At 42.6% G+C, this 19,318-nt stretch overlaps 1 protein-coding gene across 1 annotated transcript in view; it reads left to right on the top strand.

Moving 5' to 3' along the window:
• The window catches only part of PREX1 (phosphatidylinositol-3,4,5-trisphosphate dependent Rac exchange factor 1), a 266,216-nt gene that overhangs the window by 162,574 nt on the left and 84,324 nt on the right, over positions 1-19,318 (top strand). Inside the window, exons 10-14 of the mRNA XM_048496371.1 lie at positions 2,951-3,098; positions 13,076-13,176; positions 14,649-14,752; positions 15,797-15,846; positions 18,209-18,284. Of these exons, the coding sequence (XP_048352328.1) occupies positions 2,951-3,098; positions 13,076-13,176; positions 14,649-14,752; positions 15,797-15,846; positions 18,209-18,284 (479 nt within the window). The remainder of the gene's footprint in view (positions 1-2,950; positions 3,099-13,075; positions 13,177-14,648; positions 14,753-15,796; positions 15,847-18,208; positions 18,285-19,318) is intronic.

The following is a 19,318-nucleotide window of genomic DNA, read 5'->3' as shown; positions in this document are numbered from 1 at the left end:
CGAAGTGGGGGAATTAAACGTTGTGATCAGTAAAATGTGATGTAGTGGTTAGAATGTGGGATTTAGGAGCTGGGTTCAAACTCCCCACAGCCATGAAGTTCAATAGGTGACATTGGGTAGGAGCTGTGATAGGGTGTAATTGTTGTGAAAAACCTGAAGCTGGAAACCTGGAGAGCTACTTCCAGTCAGAGTGGAAAGTATTGACACTGGTAGGCCAGTGTTTTCATACAATATAAACGTGTCCAAAAAGGATCTGCGTCAAGGTTTGAGACCTTTACAAGACAATGCCACTGTTGGTCCTCTCTCGTTACCCTCCATCCCAGAATGACCTGGGGAAGAGATACATTGCTTTCTTCTGCTTACCTCAGAGCTTGATAATGTTACAGGCGTGGAGAGGCATAGCATTACACAGGCTGCTTTCTCTCACAACCTTACTTCCTGAATTACCTTTGGCAGAACTTGGCAGCACTTGTCAGCAAGCATAGTTGAGTAACTTCATGGTATGGGGAAGATGGCAATCTGCCAGGCTGCTTGCTCTGCCAAAATCTTTTCACCAGATGTCAGATAATGAAAGCAAATGTAGGTTCTGCAAAAGAAATATTACATATTCTTTTTGTATGCTTGTTTCAGCATTTAGGAGTACCTAATGTTGGGGCTTACGCCGTATGGTGAGCCTTACTGCTATTTATTTGTTTAATTAATCAATGAATTAATTTGTCTGTGTATTTATTTCCCGCACGCCACCAGAGTCCCTGGTTCTGTTGTAAAAGTTCTGTTAGTCAATTCCCCCCTTAATATTAGGTAAAGTAAACTTATTTGCTTACATATTTACCTCACCATTCTTCCCAGTGGAGACCCAAAGCAGCTTACACCTTTTTCCTGTTCTTCATTTTTACCTGACAGTAATCCAGTGAGGTAGATTAGGATGAGAGAAAGAGAAAATGTTTCTCAAGTTTACCCAGACAACTTCTTTGGTAAACAGGGGAATTGAACCTGGGTCTCCTAGATCCGAAGACTGATATTCTAACCTGTAGGCCATTCTTGAAGTTTGCTCCAAGGCTCTTTTTTTCTATGCCTGGCCTGAGGACAATTAGTCCTGGTGGATGATTCCTGTTTGACCTTTGTTCCATTTGAGACTTGTGCAGCCTTCTGAATTCTACCGTTATGCTTAAGTGTGGCCTCCACACGTACGCCATGTCACCCATACATTAAGATCCTGTTGCCCATGTGACCTGAATACATATCTAAAATCCTTTCTGTGGATTCACTGTATGTGTGAAGAATCTCTTCAAAAAGACACATCCCCAGTAGTAATAAGTACTAAAGGGGAGAGGATCTAAAAATTTATAATGAAAAACTGAAGTAACCACTTTGCCATTATTGGAACAGGAAAAAGATCTTGTGTCTAGGACACAAGCCCTTACTGTAGAGTGCTCAGCTGTGTCAAGCCCTGGACAGCAACTTGCTCCGATGGTACCCTTTGAGAAGAGATGTGAGACGGCAAGACCCCAACCAGTTGCCACAAAATGGCTGACTGCCAAGTCCCTTTGCCAAAGATTCTGCTATTTTTACCTTAGAAGAAGAAGAGTTTGGATTTATATCCCCCTTTTCTCTCCTGTAGGAGACTCAAAGGGGCTTACAATCTCCTTGCCCTTCCCCCCTCTCAGCACCCTGTGAGGTAGGTGGGGCTGAGAGAGCTCCGAAGAACTGTGACTAGCCCAAGGTCACCCAGCTGGCATGTGTGGGAGTGTACAGGCTAATCTGAATTCCCCAGATAAGCCTCCACAGCTCAGGCGGTAGAGCGGGGAATCAAACCCGGTTCCTCCAGATTAGATACACGAGCTCTTAACCTTCTACGCCACTGCTGCTCCTAAGGTTGGCAGTTAGGGAGTAAAATGGTTCATATTATATGTCCAAATTTCACCCACAGTTTTTTATTTACTGAAGTTAACAAGCTTGGTCATTATCTAGGCCTGTTTGACTTACATTTCCCATCTTGCTCAAAACAGTATCTGTGGTGGTCTCTTGATTTTTTGTTTGTTTGTGTGAGAATATGTGAGAGAACTTTGTTGTCTGCAGAAATCATGTTCATTCTTATCTTATATCAAGGGATCATTTTATTCAGTAGTTAATTTCGCAAAAAGACTCTAGAGGATTCTTAGTTTGTTGTATCAAAACTGTCTCATGCTGCCTGGTAGAGTTATTGTGAAAGATAAAGATGCATTACCTTCTCTCTGTAAGTGGCCGCTTCCACATACTAACTACACATATCTCCATAACCTCTGTCACACTTACTATGTGAATCATCCTTAACTGTGTAGAAAGTTTCTATACCAGCTTCTGATGCTTTGAGGGCTATCTAGTTCAGGTGAGGAGTCTGTGAGAGAAGCCAAACTAGGTGTTATGAGGAATGAGGTATATTTTGGGTTAAGTATTGTGCACTGGCCATCACCTGGATGGCCCAGGCTAGCCTGATCTCATCAGATCTGGAAAGTTAAACAGGGTCGGGCCTGGTTAGTATTTGGATGGGATACCACCAAGCAACACAGAGACAGGTAATGGAAACCATCTCTGTTAGTCTCTTGCCTTGAAAACCCTGTGGAGTCACCATAAGTCAGTTGCGACTTGACGGTACTTTCCAGCACCACTTGTTTATTATCAGAGCACGGACCTTGCATTACAATAGAACAGAACCCATTATACCCTTGGAGAACAATCCCTCATAGAGTTCATATGCAATCTCTCACTGTGCCACTGAAAAATCAAAGCTCTCCATCAAAACTGGAAGGTTAATTTCATCTTCCATGCTCATGAAACTAGTTTCTCTCTGGGGAATCACACATCATCTTTCTGTGATCTGCCTATCTGCATGGCTTCAGGTTTGGCTTTTAGCAGATTTGTTGTTTGATCTGGGAAGAGTTTATGGGGAAACCCTGCTTCTGTATTCCAGGTCTGAAGTTAGGCATGGAGCGGGATGCCTATGTCATGATCGCTGAGAAAGGGGAGAAGCTGTATCACATGATGACGAACAAAAGAGTGAACCTTATCAAAGACAGGAGGAGAAAATTAAGCACTGTTCCCAAGTGCTTTCTTGGCAAGTAAGTCACCATTTGGGTTGAAAAGGCTCTTTCATACCAATTAACAGAAAGGACTGCGGGTTTTTCTGTGGATGGTTTTGTGAAGCTGAATCTGGGATGCTTTGATGGTACTTAATTGGAAAGATCTTTAACCTCTATTACAATTAGTTTATTAAAATTAATCATTCATTCCTTCTTCGTGCTCTTGGTGTATGTGATGGTAGCAAATATGATGGGGGGATGGAAAGAATAAATCACAAGTGTTGTTTTAGATCAGCAGGAAGAGTGAAGAGAAATTACATGCACAACGAATCCTGGAATTACAAGTCTGAAAGTGTTTTTGACAGTGCATCTTCCTGTCTTTTTTACCTCTCCTCTTTTGTATTTAGAAAAATATACTATTTCCATTACTCTTTGGACTTCCCAAGAGCTGTGTCTGCTTCAGTATCAAATCCAGATGCTCAGATTTAACAGGACGCCTCCTGTCTTGGGAAAGACAAAACACTTTTTCAAAAAAGGGGGGTGACTATCATAGCCAGGCCAGACTTTAGGAAGTTATTTTGAAGGGACAAGGATTTACCTCAGAAAGACAGTCTGCATGGATGGATACAGAATGCAGTTAGGAGGCATTTGGCAAAAAGAGATTTAGCTAGGGTGCTCATGCCGACAGTATGCTTTAATATATGGCACAAATCTGTGGAGTCACTGGAGGTAATCTGAAAGGGCTTTTCCATGTTGGCCATTTTGAACTAAAATGATCATCCAGGAAGTCTGTTCTAAGGGCAGCTTATCCAGCTGTCTTGTCTCCCTCTTGTTTCCTCGAGCATCTTAACAAGGCTGTTTCAGTGTTGTGGAGCAGAAGTGAGGCTGTGCCCTCCTGCCCGTCCAAAGGGCAGACTCGAAAGGAAGGCTGGTATTTTTGGTCATGGCAGAGTCACAGAGACAACTCTGATAACTTGGGGCAGAAGGATGGGTAAGATGTTCCATGTTTGGCAGACTGAGAACGGTACATATTGTGGAGCCTGTTTTGAACATTGGCTGCATATTTGTTCTATTTGTATTACAAATAAAGCAAGCACTATAGCCCGTCCAGGATAAAGATAGCAAGAAATTTGTGAATTCATCTGCCATTTCCTGTCTTTGCTCTACAATGTCTTTGCTCTACAATGCTCCGCTTGGATCCTGGTTCCTACCTAGTTCTGTCTCCAAGGCTCTAGGACCCAAGGGAATCATTGTAGAACAAAGACAGTCCAGGAAATGGGGGATGAATTCACAAATCTCCTGTCATTTTCATCCTGAACGGGGTATAGCTGCAGAATTCCACGTTCTGCGTTTTTGTGTCTTGTTTCTTGGGGTGGTGGTGGTAGATATTTCACCCTGGTGGTTTAATTGTCCGCTCTGCCTGATATCTTGTTCTCACAATACCCATAAAGCTGCTGTCACAATGCATTTTTACAACTTGAAGTGAATCTTCATCCTTCCACGTTTGATTCCTGGGCTCCAGATATGAAGCTATCAGCATGCCTTAATCTTATCCTGTAGCAATCTTGCTATTTCTGGCATAGCTCCCTAATCCCTCTGAGGAAGAAAAAGGGGGAAAAAAACAGAAGGAAATTCTTTGTGGATTGCTAACTATAGCAACTCTGAGGCTATTCTTGTCTTGACCACCCAGCAGAGTTCAGCCGGTCCACTTCAATCAACTCAACCAAGACCCCATCGCAGTCCTGTCATTTCACATCTGGCCTTCCCTTAAACAGTCCCCTTCTCCTTCTCCCAAGCTTGACCTGCATATTTTCTTGCCATTCCAGACTTAAATACCAGACAAGGCTCTTGTTATGCATATCAGATTGTGCTCGTGCAGTTTGTTTGACAGTTCTGAGTGTATACATTGCTGTCGGCAGAGAATTTGGTTTTGGCCCCAAAAGTGTTTGCTCATTTTGTAACAGGCTCACTTAATTCTCTCCTGATCCCGACTTCTTCAGTTTCGGATCAAAGTTGAGTCTGACGTAAGGTTTTCCAATCATGCATGTGACTGCTGGAAGTAATTCTCTGGGCACATTACCATCGCAGTGCTGTTCAGCGCCACAGTCCTTTGAGCCCTTCCAGTTTTTCACCAGCCTTCCTATTCTGTTGAGAGCTGTAGAAAACTTTGGGCCGTTGCTTTTTGCTGACACGGTAACAGCTTGTGAGAATGCTTGCAGAAGTCACATTGGAATTTGTGATCCATATAATGTTTTGTAGGGATCATCCTATGAACAGCTACACATTCTTCTGTAGAAAAGTTATAGTTATAGTTCCATAACTCAGTAAAGAAACTTCAACCTTCTCTCAGTATGGATAAACTATGTACATAGATTATACTTTAATGGATTCTCTTTCTACATATAACTTTCTCAGTTGGTTTTAATGTGGTTTGTATTATTATTATTTTTAATTTATAGTTCACATGCTCAGCTTTCCTAAATACAGCTTACATAATAATTAATAAATTTATCAACAGTAGAGAGCACCCTTCGAAATACCAACGAAGAGAATAACAGATAGGTTCAAAGGATGTAGTGATAGCATCAAAAGGGGGTTAGATAACTCATGGAGGATGAAAACCTTTAAATCCCAATGGCACTCTCAGGAAAAGACTTTGGTCTCTTTGCTATAATGGATGCTGGATGATGCTGGAACACTAGGCTCTTCTTAGGTTATTGTGAGCCAGCGTGGTGTAGTGGTTAAGAGCAGGTGCACTCTAATCTGGAGAACCGGGTTTGATTCCCCACTCTGCCACGTGAGCTGTGGAGGCTTATTTGGTGAACTAGATTAGCTTGTGCACTCTGACACATGCCAGCTGGGTGATCTTGGGCTAGTCACAGTTCTTCAGAGCTCTCTCAGCCCCACTTACCTCACAGGGTGTTTGTTGTGAGGGGGGAAGGGAAAAGAGTTTGTAAGCCCCTTTGAGAAAGGGGGGATACAAATCCAATTCTTCTTCTTCTTCTTCTTCTTCTTCTTCTTCTTCTTCTTCTTCTTCTTCTTCTTCTTCTTCTTCTTCTTCTTCTTCTTCTTCCTCTTCCTCTTCCTCTTCCTCTTCCTCTTCTTCCTCTTCCTCTTCCTCTTCTTCTCCTCCTCCTCCTCCTCCTCTAGTGATAATTTAGGCTCACCTGTTTAATCTGCTAATTTATTTTACTTATGTCCCACCTTTCTCCCCAATGGGGACCCCAAATGACTAACATTGTTCTCTTCTCTATTTTATCCTCACAACAACAGTGTGAGGTGGGTTACGCGAGAATGTGTGACTGGCCTGAGGTCATCCAGCAGGCTTCCAAGGCAAAGTAGGGATTTGAACCTGGATCAACCAGATCCTAGTCCATAGGTTTAGCCACTATCCTGTGCTAGCAAACTAGGAATGGAAGTACAGGGGCATGTGCTGCTACAGCACAAGAAACCTTCTTTCAGTTTAAAGAACCTTCTACTTATGTACGGGACTTTTCTATTGAAGAACCAGTTTAATTGAAAGAAGTCTTCAGACTTTGCTGAGTGGGGTGAGAGGGTGGATAGTTGCCAGAGCTGGGGCTCTTTTTAAACAAAATTCTGGGATGAAAAAGCAATAATACTTCAAGAAAGCCAACAGACGGCATGGTAATATTATGTACAATACTCGAAAAATAGAAGGAAAAAAAGTTCTTGCTACTGACATCTGCCCATTCTTTGGATACCTTCTTTTTAATCTGCCTCTAGATGCGTAGACTTTGACAGGGTCAGTTAATTCAGCCATATCTGCCATACCTCAAATGTGGGACAGCCATTCCTTTGACAGTGGGAGAATGCATTTCCTCTACATTCGCTCACCCAGTTGCGAGATTTGGACAGACAATTTTGCTGCTGTAATGGAATGTGAATGAGACCCCTTTGGAGATTAAAATGCTGTCTTTCTGCACATTCTTTGATTGTGTCTTAAGTGCTGAAATAGCATTCAAAAAGAGTCAGTTTCTTGGCTGATTCCCAGCATCTCCCTTTAAAAAATGCACCAAAACAGAAAAAGTCTCCAGGATATTTTCTGAATCGTGCACTTATTTGCTTGCAGGGCAAAACACTAATTTTGCTGGGTACCATATATTTCTGATGTCTGAAAAGTAGCACTTTTGGAAACTATATTTCTAAGGTCCTAGAAATTTGGAAAACAACATGAATGCTTCACCTTCTCCAAAGCATTTTGCAACCTTTCTGCATGGTCAACTTACTCCATATTTTCTTGGGGGTCGATCCACAAGCACTGGAAGTGTGGTTGTTCTGTGCATTTGCCCTCCCTGTACACTTTCCACAGTTGGAGATTCAATTTATTTTCTTCCACATGAGCCTTCAATAATGAAGATTTTTCTGGGAGGGTGCTGCTGTCATGGTGGCATCCCCTCCCCAGTTTGCTAAAAATCTCTCTCTCTGTAAACTAAGTCTCTAATGCTTTCCCTCAAAAAACGAAAGGTCCAAAAATGCCCACAGAAATCAAGGAACATACCTAATTTAAAAGCCCCATGCAGAAAAAGCCCAAGAAAAAAGTAATTTTAAATTATAGAAACTCTAGACAGTGTTGGATAGCGAAGGACAGTTTTCCTCTAAGAAACTGGAGGTTGGTTCTCCTAGTGCCCTTTTTTTGTTTTAATATTTCTGAAAATGTCTCTTACTTTTACTACTAAGCGCCTCTGAGCGTCTCCCATCAAATTTCAGCAAAGTAATGGCAAATTCCTGATGAAACTGTAAATTAGTTTAACACTAAGCAATACAGCAGGAAAAGTAGCAGCGCCGAAGTCGAGAGCCTTTCTAAGCAACTAAAAACTCTTCCAAGCTCCCAGAGGCCTAGTTCTCAACAGCCTAAATAGGGTTGTCATTCCTCCAGTGGGAGTGGGAGTTCCCTGTCTCATCTGGTGTTTCCTGCTGGCACTCTAAATGATGCTGATAGAAAAATAACAAAATCACACTTGGCCAACTGGGTGACATCGTTTTTTGGAAAATCCTGGAAGTGACATCACAGCTCTCTAGGAACTGGCTGAAACTTCCCTGGAATTGCTGCCAGTCCTCTCTAGGAATTGCCAATTGGCCAATTCCTAGAGAGGCAGGATGTCATTTTGGGGTTTCTTGTCACCCACACACACCCCCACACACAAAAAATTAGTAGAAGAAATCATCTGAATTCCAGTTAGGATGAGATATTTTGAAGGGGGGGGGGGGCAAAAGAACAAACTGATGCTTCCCCATGTTTTACACACACACACACACGCACGCACGCACGCACGCACGCACACACACACTTTATAAAATCCATAACTCTTTGAATGACAGCATAAATTACGTTGACTTGTGTGGACTGTTAATTAATAGACTTTCACATTATTTTATGTATTTATAACGTTTGACTAATCCCTCAACCCCTCTGCTTACATAAAAGCCCACCCCAAAGATAAGGTTTTCAGCCTAGCATTTCCCAGACATTTTTGGTGGATGCAGTACACATAATTTTGACATGGGAAACACCAAACACACCTTATGCTTCTTAGCCCAAGTGAAGCTTTATCTGGTAATTATGGTATTGGAAGCAAAGATGGCTAAACTGAAGCTATTGTACTTTAATCATTGGAAAAAAACTCACCAGAAAAGACAATAAAGCTAGGAAACCTTGAAGACAGTAAGAAAAGAGGAAGTCCCACCTTGGGATGGATTGACTCAATAAGAGGAACCTCAGCCCTCCATTTGCATGACCTGAGCAGCACTGTTAAAGAGAGGATATCTTGGAGGTTGTTAATTCAAGGTTACGGGTGGGGGGGGGGGTGTATGTCTCCCATTTTCACAGACTTTTACATCTTTAAACATCTCAGGAACTTTTGGCTCCTTCTCATCTACATTCACTGTAGACTTGTCCAACCAACAGCCACAACTTTTGCCTTACCAAGGGCTGCGACTCCCCTCTGATGCCTGGGATCTTCACTCCCTCCCCCCACCTTCTGACAGCAGCCTAATTGGCGGTGCAGAATGCGCCATCTTGGTTGGCCAATTGAGCTTCCCCCACCTTCTAATAAAGGTAAAGGACATTACTGACATCACACCATGTTTACTAGGCAGACTGTGGGGTGGTTTGCTATTGGCAAAAGTCATCTACACTTTACCACCAGCAAGTTGGGTACTTCTTTTACCAACCTTAGAAGGATGGACGGTTGAGTCAATCTTGAGCCGCCTGACTAGCAGCAGCCTAATCAGGGAATGGGGCACACATGCTGCAGAACAAACCTTTCTCCTCTGGGCAATTGAGCCTCCCCTACCGCCTAGCACAGGGGTAGGGAACCTGCGGCTCTCCAGATGTTCAGGAACTACAATTCCCATCAGCCTCTGTCAGCATGGCCAATTGGCCATGCTGGTAGGGGCTGATGGGAATTGTAGTTCCTGAACATCTGGAGAGCCGCAGGTTCCCTACCCCTGGCCTAGCAGAAGCGTAATTGGTGGCAAGGGTACACATGCTGCAGAATGAGCCATCTCTGCTGGGCAGTTGAACCTCCCACATTATGTCATTTAAAGTCCTCTACAACACTTTTTAAGTGTTCGTTTTGTTTCTGAAAGGACTACGTAAGACTTAGATGAATCAGCTACTCATAAACACAGGCTAAAAATATGAGGTTCAGGGTTTTGTAATTGGATGCTTGAGAGCTGGTTTTGATAAGCAACAAACCTACGCAAGCTGAAAGAGTTATGGCTGTTTTATTGAATACAGATTTCCTCAGCATTGTGCTTCTTTCAGTGTTTTTTTTGTATGCATTGTGTGTATTTTGGCTAGTTGTGGGGAAATCGCTTCCCAAGTTGGCAAACAGTAAACTCCCTTCCAGCCAGCAATAGTGTTACACTTATGCAGGGTTTTTTTTCTGTCTGTTTCTCTCTTTGTTCACTGATACATACAAAGTAGAGAAGAGAAACGTTATGATGCAGTAGGAAATTTTAAAATTATGTTTCACTCAGAGATCCCTGCATGTTTCACACACTGCTTCATTGGGGGATCTAAAATAATATATTAAAATGTTTTAATTTTTTCATAAACATATAGAAATCTAAATCCTGTAGACAGTTCAGTTCAGTGCTAATTTAGCATGGCAGTTCTATTGTACAGGTGCTATGCAATGTTGTTTTCCCCATTTTTTCTTCTCTGCTTTGATACTGTATTGGTTTGTGCTCCTTTTGCCATTGCTACATATAGTCATAGACTATACAGATTTGAATTCTTAATGTATATTGTGCACTGTGTTTCCCTGTTCACTCACAATTAGTGCAGAACTATAACTAAGTACCTAAAAGGTCAAGAAATAAAGGGGTCACTAAATATAAAACTACTAAGTATCAAAAACACATATGTATTTATTACAAATTAAAATTATCTACATTTATAAAAAGCCCACTGTATACTGTAATACAGTGTTTAGCTACCAGACTACAAATACAAACTACCAGAGGTGGCCAACCTATGGTGCTCCAGATGTTCATGGATAACAATTCCCATCAGCCCCTGCCAGCATGGCCAATTGACTACACTGTATGGTTGTATTATTTTTGACTATTGAGGAGGGAAACGTGTCTGTTCTTAAGGGTCAAAAAAGTGTCCGATAGGACTCTTATGTCATTGTAGTTGTGATATTGTGTGACCTTTTATAAATGTAGAGGATTTTAATTTGTAATAAATACATATGTGTTTTTGTTACATAGCAGTTTTATACTTGGTGGCCCCTAACTATTTCTTGACCTTTTAGGTACTTAATTCTAGTTATGTAGGGTTAAGTTTGTTTCCCTCTTTTTGTGTGTGTTGGTATAGAACTGTACCATGTAAGACACCTAAGATTACCACCAGAAATTTGATTTCCCCCATCTCTAATGTAATATGTAGTTATGACATAATACGATGTAATAATATAACATGTAGTAATATGCAGTCTCCTAATACACTGTGCATTTGTCTGCTTCTAGTCCAATCATTGGCTAGCAGAAGAAAGGGGGGATCATGGATAGGCAAAGGGCTGTGGCTCAGAGGCAGAGCATCTCCTTGGCAGTCAAAGGATCTGAAAATGGGTGATGTGAAAGTTTTCTGCCCAAGACCCTGGAGAGCTGCAGCAAGTCTGAGTAGACAATAGTGACTTTCACCCACCAAGGGTCTGGTTCAGTGTAAGGTCGCTTCATGAGTTAATGTGTTTGAAGTGAAGCCGTATGCATGTTCCTTAGCACTGCTGTACTGATGGGATGGAGGCAGAGTGATTTCACAATCTTCCTCTTCCTGACTAAAAGCCCTCTAATACACACAGTCACTTATCCTTCCTGGTATTGTGATGCCAGGAATGATCTTACTGATGTTGGACTTCAAGGAGGAAGAGGAATGCAGGGGAAATCCACGCAACTTTTATGAGCAATTGGTTGGATATAAGCCATTGGTTTTCCAAAAAGAATCTACTTCCTCCGTCACAAGGACAGCTTTCTTTAGGAAACGACAGCTTTCTCCCTCTTGTTCCTACTGCCTCATTGCAGCCCACCAACCTGTATGACTGTTTTTCCGCAGGGAGCCTCTAGCCCAGGGGTAGGGAACCTGCGGCTTGAGAGCCGCATGCGGCTCTTCTGCCCTTGCACTGTGGCTCCACAAGCCGAGCCACCGGCCCCATCCTTGCCCGCCCTGCAGGCAACAGGACGGGTGCACCAACTGCCCATGGTTGGCTGGGCCGTGCCGTGGGCTTCCCCTCTCGCCCACCCCGTTGGAGCGGGGCGGGCGCATCCATGCACTTCTCAGAATGAGCGGAGTAAAAGGTTAAAAAAACCCTATATAAAGTGTTATCTTTATTTTTAATGTCAAAAATTATTTGCGGCTCCAAGTGTTTTCTTTTCCTGTGGAAAACGGGTCCAAGTGGCTCTTTGAGTGTTAAAGGTTCCCTACCCCTGCTCTAGCCCGTCAGGAATGATATTTCTGGGATAGGAAGGAGCTGTATGAATTTGCCTTCCACACATGGGTTAGTTCAGGGGTCTGCAACCTGCGACTCTCCAGATGTTCATGGACTATAATTCCCACCAGCCCCTGCCAGCATGGCTAATTGGCCGTGCTGGTAGGGGCTTATGGGATTTGTAGTCCATGAACATCTGGAGAGCCGCAGGTTGCAGACCCCTGGGTTAGTGAATACACACCACTACCCACCAAACTCCATACCAGAGGCTCAGTGCTAAAAAATGGGGAACCCCCAATTTTTTCTTTGTGAAAGCTCTCTGATGTTGTTTTTTGATGTTTTGTTATTGTACCCCTGCCCAGGGACTTCATTGATGGGCAGGAAATAGGTAGACAGACAGATAGACAGACGTGTTAACTGAAAGCTGGTTGAGTCTACCTTGATTCCTTGTTTTGCCTCCAAGCAAAGGCGTAGCTCCAAGGGGACAGGGTGTGTGTGTGCGCGTGACGAGGGCATTCCGGGGCGGGGCAGGGGCAGAGGACGCAATAGTACACCGGGCGCTTTCCCCCCTTGCTACGCCTCTGCCTCCAAGTCTATCAGAGGATATCCCAGAATGTATTGTAGTGAATGCTCATTCAGTTCCATCCATCCTCATATTTGTGATTTGTAGGGATAATCCCTCTGAGATTGTTTTCAGAATTCACACTGTGGGCTGAGGCACAGTCATACAGGAAACCTCCATGTGGACCACTTCTATTTTAAAAGAATGTCAACAAAGTCCACTTTTTTGTACACATGAACACTTTGTGGCCATTGTGGTGCAGTGGATCTGTCTTTTATTGTGCGTCTGAACAACTAAATATATAGAATTCAGTGAAATGGTGGGAGAAAAATGTCTCTGGGTAATTCTTATCTCAGCAGAACATTTCTCCAGAGGTCTGGAAGAGCACTGTTCGTCCTTTCCCATTTTTCAGAGTCTAGGATGCACAGCCATTGGTTTGATTTGCTTGCCCAAAGGGAACAGGGAACTGGTTTAAGTACTTGCACTGTTTCTCTTTACAGTGAGTTTGTATCTTGGCTCACGGAAATCGGAGAGATAAGTAAACCAGAGGAAGGGGTCAACCTGGGACAAGCTCTGCTGGAGAATGGTATCATTCATCATGGTGAGTTCTTTGTATTGCAGAAAAAGATCCTATCGGGTGTAGTAACTTACAAGAGGCAGGAGCCTTTAAAACACATGCATAGTTATCACAAAAAAGCGTAGGCATTTACAGCCTCTATAACTTTTAGTCCGAATAGCATCAGTGGGAATAATATCCTTACTGTGACCAACACTTCATTTATCAGTATCTGTCCTAAGCATCCCAGGAAAAAACCTGCGGAAAAACTTGCTTTTTCGTTTTTTTCCAGGGCTCCTTTTCCCAGTTTTTCCAGTGGAAAAATTGGAAAGTTTGGGGAGTCCTGGAAAAAACTCCTATGAAATATTTTAGAATGAGTGAAATGCTTTTAAAGACAAGGTAGGCATGTTATAAACATGAGCAAGTTCGTCAATACAAGATACAGTTCTGCACCTAGAAAGATTCCTAATCTTCATGAGGTGAGCCTGCAGGACTTTCATAGTTTCTGTCATCCTTTTGACCAGACTCTTTCCTTGTGACTGACCTTTTCGTCTCTCCCTCCAGCCTCTTTGACACCTACACCCACAGACTGTAGGGTCGACTGTAGGGCAGTTAGCTTATTGCCCTAAGGTAGCATAGGGTACATCAGCTTGCAATTTACTCTGAAGAGTTGGGTAAATCTGCAGTTTGACGTGGAAAATTGTGGCATTTATTACTTTTAAATTCCATAAATATGTCAAATATTGTAATTTTATATGGCAAGTTGGAAATGCTGCATTTTATGTTGTGAAAGTAGTTCAAGTTTGGTGGAACACTAAGTATCTACTATATTTCAATCCCCCCCAGAAATGGGGGGGGGGGGTGTCTGACTTCCAAATCTCCAGAAATTTTACATGTGCAGACATGTTAATAAGTTAGGAAATCACATATCAAATTTTGGAGGGTTCTGTAGAATGCAACAACAGTGCTCCATACAACATTATATTGATATATATGGAGTATTACACTCCAGTAGGCTTATTTTCAAGAACTTTACATGTACATGCTCCCAGTTAATAACTTTAATTACACAAGACTGTACAGCTTTTGGATTCCCAATTTGCCATGGAGCTTTGTTGGATGACCTAGGGCCAGTCACATGTTCTTGGCCTAGCCTACCTCAATGGGTTGTTGTGAGGGCAAAATGGAGACAAGGAGAATGTTGTAAGCCATTTTGGATCCACCTTGGGGAGAAAAGTGGGGTACAAATGAAGTAAAATAAAGAAACATTGGACTAGATTCTCATGTCTTGCCCAGGAAAAAAAATATTTGTATATATTGGGGTGGGGGTTATATTTTCAGATGAACTCCACTGCTACTATTCATCCAGAATACAGGAACTGTGAAATGTGGCTCTTATTTTAAGAAGCTTAATGGAAAAACCGAATGACAGTTGTATTTATTTAATGTGTACTACTTAGTGAAAGTAAGACTTGGCAAGAATCTCTCAATGACTGATTATTGTTCTGTTGTTTCAGTTTCAGATAAGCACCAGTTCAAGAATGAACAGGTGATGTACAGGTTTCGTTATGATGATGGGACTTTTAAGCCAAGAAGTGAGCTGGAAGATATCATGTCCAAGGTAGCCATCTTTTCCTTCTGGTATTAGAGGCAAACTCTGATTGGCCAATTATCTACTGCCGGTATTCCCCACCCTTGACCCTCTCTGGCTCAAAAAATCACACCAGAAGTGCTCTTGCTTTCTCTGGGGAAAGTGAGAAGCACGTGTGGGGCAAGAGGAAGCCCATCGGGGCAAGAAATCTGGCCCTGACGCACCTCCTCTCTTGGCATGCTACAAACAGGAAGCGCATTAGAACACGACTTCTTGCCCCAACACGCTTCCTATCTAACCACGCACCTCTGCGCCAGTGGGTAATCGGCCAGTGACTGTTAGAAATGAACAGTATTGCCAAAGGTTTTCACCGCCAGAATCAACTGACTGTTGTGGGTTTTATGGCTGTGGTCTGGTAGTTTTTGCCCCTAACATTTTGCCTGCATCTATGGCTGGCATCTTCAGAGGTATATCATGGTGAGAGGTTCTTCTGTGATGGTTCCTTGAAGAGAAACATGTCTCTCTGTGACCTGCTTCTGAAGATGGTAGCCATAGAAATGGGAGAAATGTTAGCAGCATGGCCATGGCCACACAGCCCAGAAAACCTCCAACATACAAATGAATAATAGAATCATAGAGTTGGAAGAGACCCCAAGGGCCATCAAGTCCACCCCCCTGCAACACAATCAAATCACTCCTGTCAGATGGCCACCCAGCCTCTCTTTAAAAACCTCCAAAAAAGAGAGACTTCGCCACACTTTAAGGTAGTGCAGTTCAAAAAGTCAGTGACTTTAGAATGGTGTTAACTCTAGTCAGGACTGCTGTTTGTGGAAGACTTTAAACTATAGATTTATTCTGCTTAAACTATAGATTTATTCTGCTTCAGCATATTTAAAAGGAAGGAAGTGATATGTGATACTTGTATCCAAGTTTAGGATTCAGCTTTGGGATTGGCAATCGGCAGAATATCAGTAAAGCTCATTGCTTCAGATTTGCTAAAGTGCTTCTGTGTGTGTTTTGGATGACCGGATGCCTCCTTTGAAATTAAATACCCATATTTGCTTTTCTCCACAGGGCGTGAGGCTGTATTGCCGGCTGCATAGTCTTTACACTCCAGTGATTAAGTAAGTTTGTTATCATAGTGCCCTCATTTTTTTCCCTGCTAATTGTTTTGCTGAGATTCAAAATATTTTCCAAATAATTAAAAGAAGCAAAGATCTTATGTTTCCTAAAACAAATACTGGGGGACAAAGTGTGACTTCTCCCAGAGGCAGCCTGTTTTATTCAAGTGAAGACAGTTAAGTTAGGCAGCGCTTACCTGATCTAGTGACTCTCTTGGCCTGTTTATCCCCATGATGGTCCATTCTCCAGCTTACTTTATAATTCTTCTGCTTCTAACTGTGCATGCAAAAAGAGGCAGCAGACATATTGACCTTGTGCTTCATGCATGCTTACTAGGAGCTGTTCCTTTCAAAGCCCGGAAGAAAAAAATGGTGGCTCTATATGGCCTTGTGACTTGATGAGGTAGGGCTTTGTGTCACACCTGGGTTGCAGACACGTGGGCTGAAGGCTGCTCTGGGTTTATCATCTCTGGTGGAATTAATTAATCCACTTCTGGAGCTCCTATCAAGCAAGCTGGCAGATACCACAATTGTAGGATCAAGGAACTGTGTTCCAACAGATTCTCCCCCTCCGTGAACATCAAGAAGAGGAGGACTATAAAATAACCATGAAGACGTTCACCACTTAATGGAAGGTCATCAAAAGGGAACCCAGAGGCTAATCAAAGAATAGAATACAATCATATTAGATTTGAGGGCATCTGCTTATCCTGGTTTTGACTGTAGCTGCCCTACTGGAATTTGCCTGATTGTCTTGGGTTTTGAATTACTTAGCTGACATCCTGTTTCAGATAAACAAAGCTATTTCCCTTTCAGTGGCTTTGTCTGAGAAAGGATTTCTCTTTTTAAAAAAGCCCCTCTGATATTTAGGAAGGAACCAGCCATGAAAGATACACATGAAAAAGGAAGATATTAGAGTCCCAGTTTCTGCAGCTGACCTCTTGTTCCCCAATTATTTAGCAGATGTGATGATGTGAGTGACAAATCCCTGTCACGCTTGTAGCATCTGGAGCACAGAGATGTTTCATGCCTCACAATGCTGCCTAATTGAAAACACAGTTACTCCAGGCAGAGTGACTGAGCTGTGGGAAAGGAGAGTGGTGTGTGAGTGTTAGTATATATGCCTGCTCGTGCACGTGCATGCTTCATCCACTAAACAGGCAATTTTTACATAAAGCAAAGAAACGCAAAAACTGATAATCCGTTCAGTGGAGGAAATGTTCCTGACCCTTGAGGGCATGCCGTTAATGGTTTGTTTTGCACGCCTCAGCCTTCTTCATTAGTCATCAACAAGCAAGAACAACAGTTGCTGTCCTCATCTGAGGAAGACAGTAGAAATTAAGGCACATGTTGGTTAGTAGACACATCTCTGGGCTCACCACAAACACCCAACATAGATTTCCCTCTCTCCACATTCCTATCCTGTACTTACAGGCTTGTGAGTTGTGGAAAAAAATGTTTCATTTTAAAAATAACATAAATAAAACATATCATGATAACGGGCTTACATGAATTGTCGAAGGCTTTCACGGTCGGAATCACTGGGGTGCTGTGTGGTTTGCAGGCTGTATGGCCGAGTTCTAGCAGCATTTTCTCCTGATGTTTCGCCTGCATCTGTGGCTGGCATCTTCAGAGGATTCAGATCCTCTGAAGATGCCAGCCACGCTCTGGCTTATCAGGAAGAGAATGCTAGAACTGGCTCCTTATTCAGCTCACAGCACTAACTGGATACAGCTTCCCCTGGAATTTGGGCACCTCTAAATTGTAACTCATACCCTTCCCCCCACCAATATCATATGCTATTTCAGCCAAGAAAATAGCACTGATCTTGATGCATATCATGAACTCTGAATTTGCATGACAAATCACACAGCCTCTCGCTTTTGACCCTTTCCACATCCCTCTCTTAGGCCTGGTCTATTTTCTCCCCCTCCCCAACCCCCAATGCTTGGGCCATGAGAGAAACCAAAATGTTCTGAATCTCAAGGTGATCTTTTGTCCCAAGGGCTTGATTTGTTAAAATTAACACATCGTGATAATATATGTCTATATGTCATACAGCACAGTTGCAAAGTAGTTTATTGCAGGTAATAAATTTAAAGTGAGCAGACACTAAGGTCAGGTAATGTAGTGCGATCTGCACTCCCCAGCTCAGCCCTGCTTGGAAGGTCCACTCACCCTATCAACAGTTAATGCAAATGAACTCCACCAATGACCTTCGTGAAAGGACACTGTAAATGCCAAAGATTATTGCGCTGAGAATTATTGTACTCTGTGATGACTCTCCTGGGTTTCAATGTGGTCATTTATACTTTGTTCATTTGTCCACTCAGCCATATTGTTAACAAAGCTGTTTCTGATTCAGAGACCGAGACTACCACTTGAAGACCTACAAGTCCGTAATTCCAGCGAGTAAGCTAGTGGATTGGCTGATTGCTCAGGTACGGACACAGATGCTGGTAGTTTGTGACTGGGTTTCATTTTCATTCTAATTACACATCTAAACACACAATGCGTCCAATTCCCTAATGCAGCATTAATTTGGTTAGCATTATTCACGTGAAACACTCAAAGTGCAGATTGGTGTTGTTGGAGTGAGCTTTAGATTTGTGCATTCCCTCTTGTCCTTGCATTTTCTATTATCTTCCTGCATTTATGCAAATCTTAGTTTGGTGTTACATCCAATCCAGCAAACTCTGATTTGCTTTTTCGTTCCAAACCAGAATTGGATTTTTGCCAAGGCAAACCCCCAGTTTCCCTTTCATGCTGTCCCTGACGGGATGGTGAGAAAGTTGCCCTTAGCTAATGGAATTCTTTCAGTCAGCAGTTACAGTCGTCAATAGTTCATTGGTTCAAGAGTTCAGGATTCCACAACCAATCAGATGGCTTCTCCTGTTCCATTATCTGGCACTGTTTTTCCTACCAGAAATGGCACAAGAGTGTTAGTTGTCCATATGGCCCCCCCCCCCCCACCTGTCATTTCAGGTCAGAAAAATGACACAGAGGGGAAGGCAGAATCCTCTCCTCCCCCCATGCCATGTTGGTCCAGACCAGAATCAGGTCCCTTCATGGTTTTTTAAAGAAATTCCTGAGTGGGAATTTGTTCTTTTAAATGGTGGGCTGTCCCAGTGAACTCAGGGAAGTTTGTCTTGTCTTGTTTGACCCTTATGCTAAACTTTGCAAAACAAATAATTTTCCATTCCCCTGCTGTGGGTCATTATTCCAAACGCACTGGTTTTGCTCATATTTCAACCATACAAAAGCCCTGTTCATGTGTTACAGTGCATGTACATATATCCATTTGTAAGCAAGAGCCAAAACATGTTCACTTTACAAATAAAACCGGGGGCCTGCATAAATGTGGGGTTTCAGTCACAAGTTCAGCTGTATGTGTGCTGGCTGTAACACGAGAATTACTCAGTGCATGTATACAGAAATACCAAATATGCCCAATTTACTGTAACTTGTGAACAGT

The sequence above is a fragment of the Sphaerodactylus townsendi genome, linkage group LG05 (genome assembly GCF_021028975.2).
Source record: "Sphaerodactylus townsendi isolate TG3544 linkage group LG05, MPM_Stown_v2.3, whole genome shotgun sequence".
Taxonomy (NCBI): domain Eukaryota; kingdom Metazoa; phylum Chordata; class Lepidosauria; order Squamata; family Sphaerodactylidae; genus Sphaerodactylus; species Sphaerodactylus townsendi.
The sequence above is the reverse complement of the archived record's forward strand: the minus strand, read 5'-3'. Positions and strand labels throughout refer to the sequence as shown.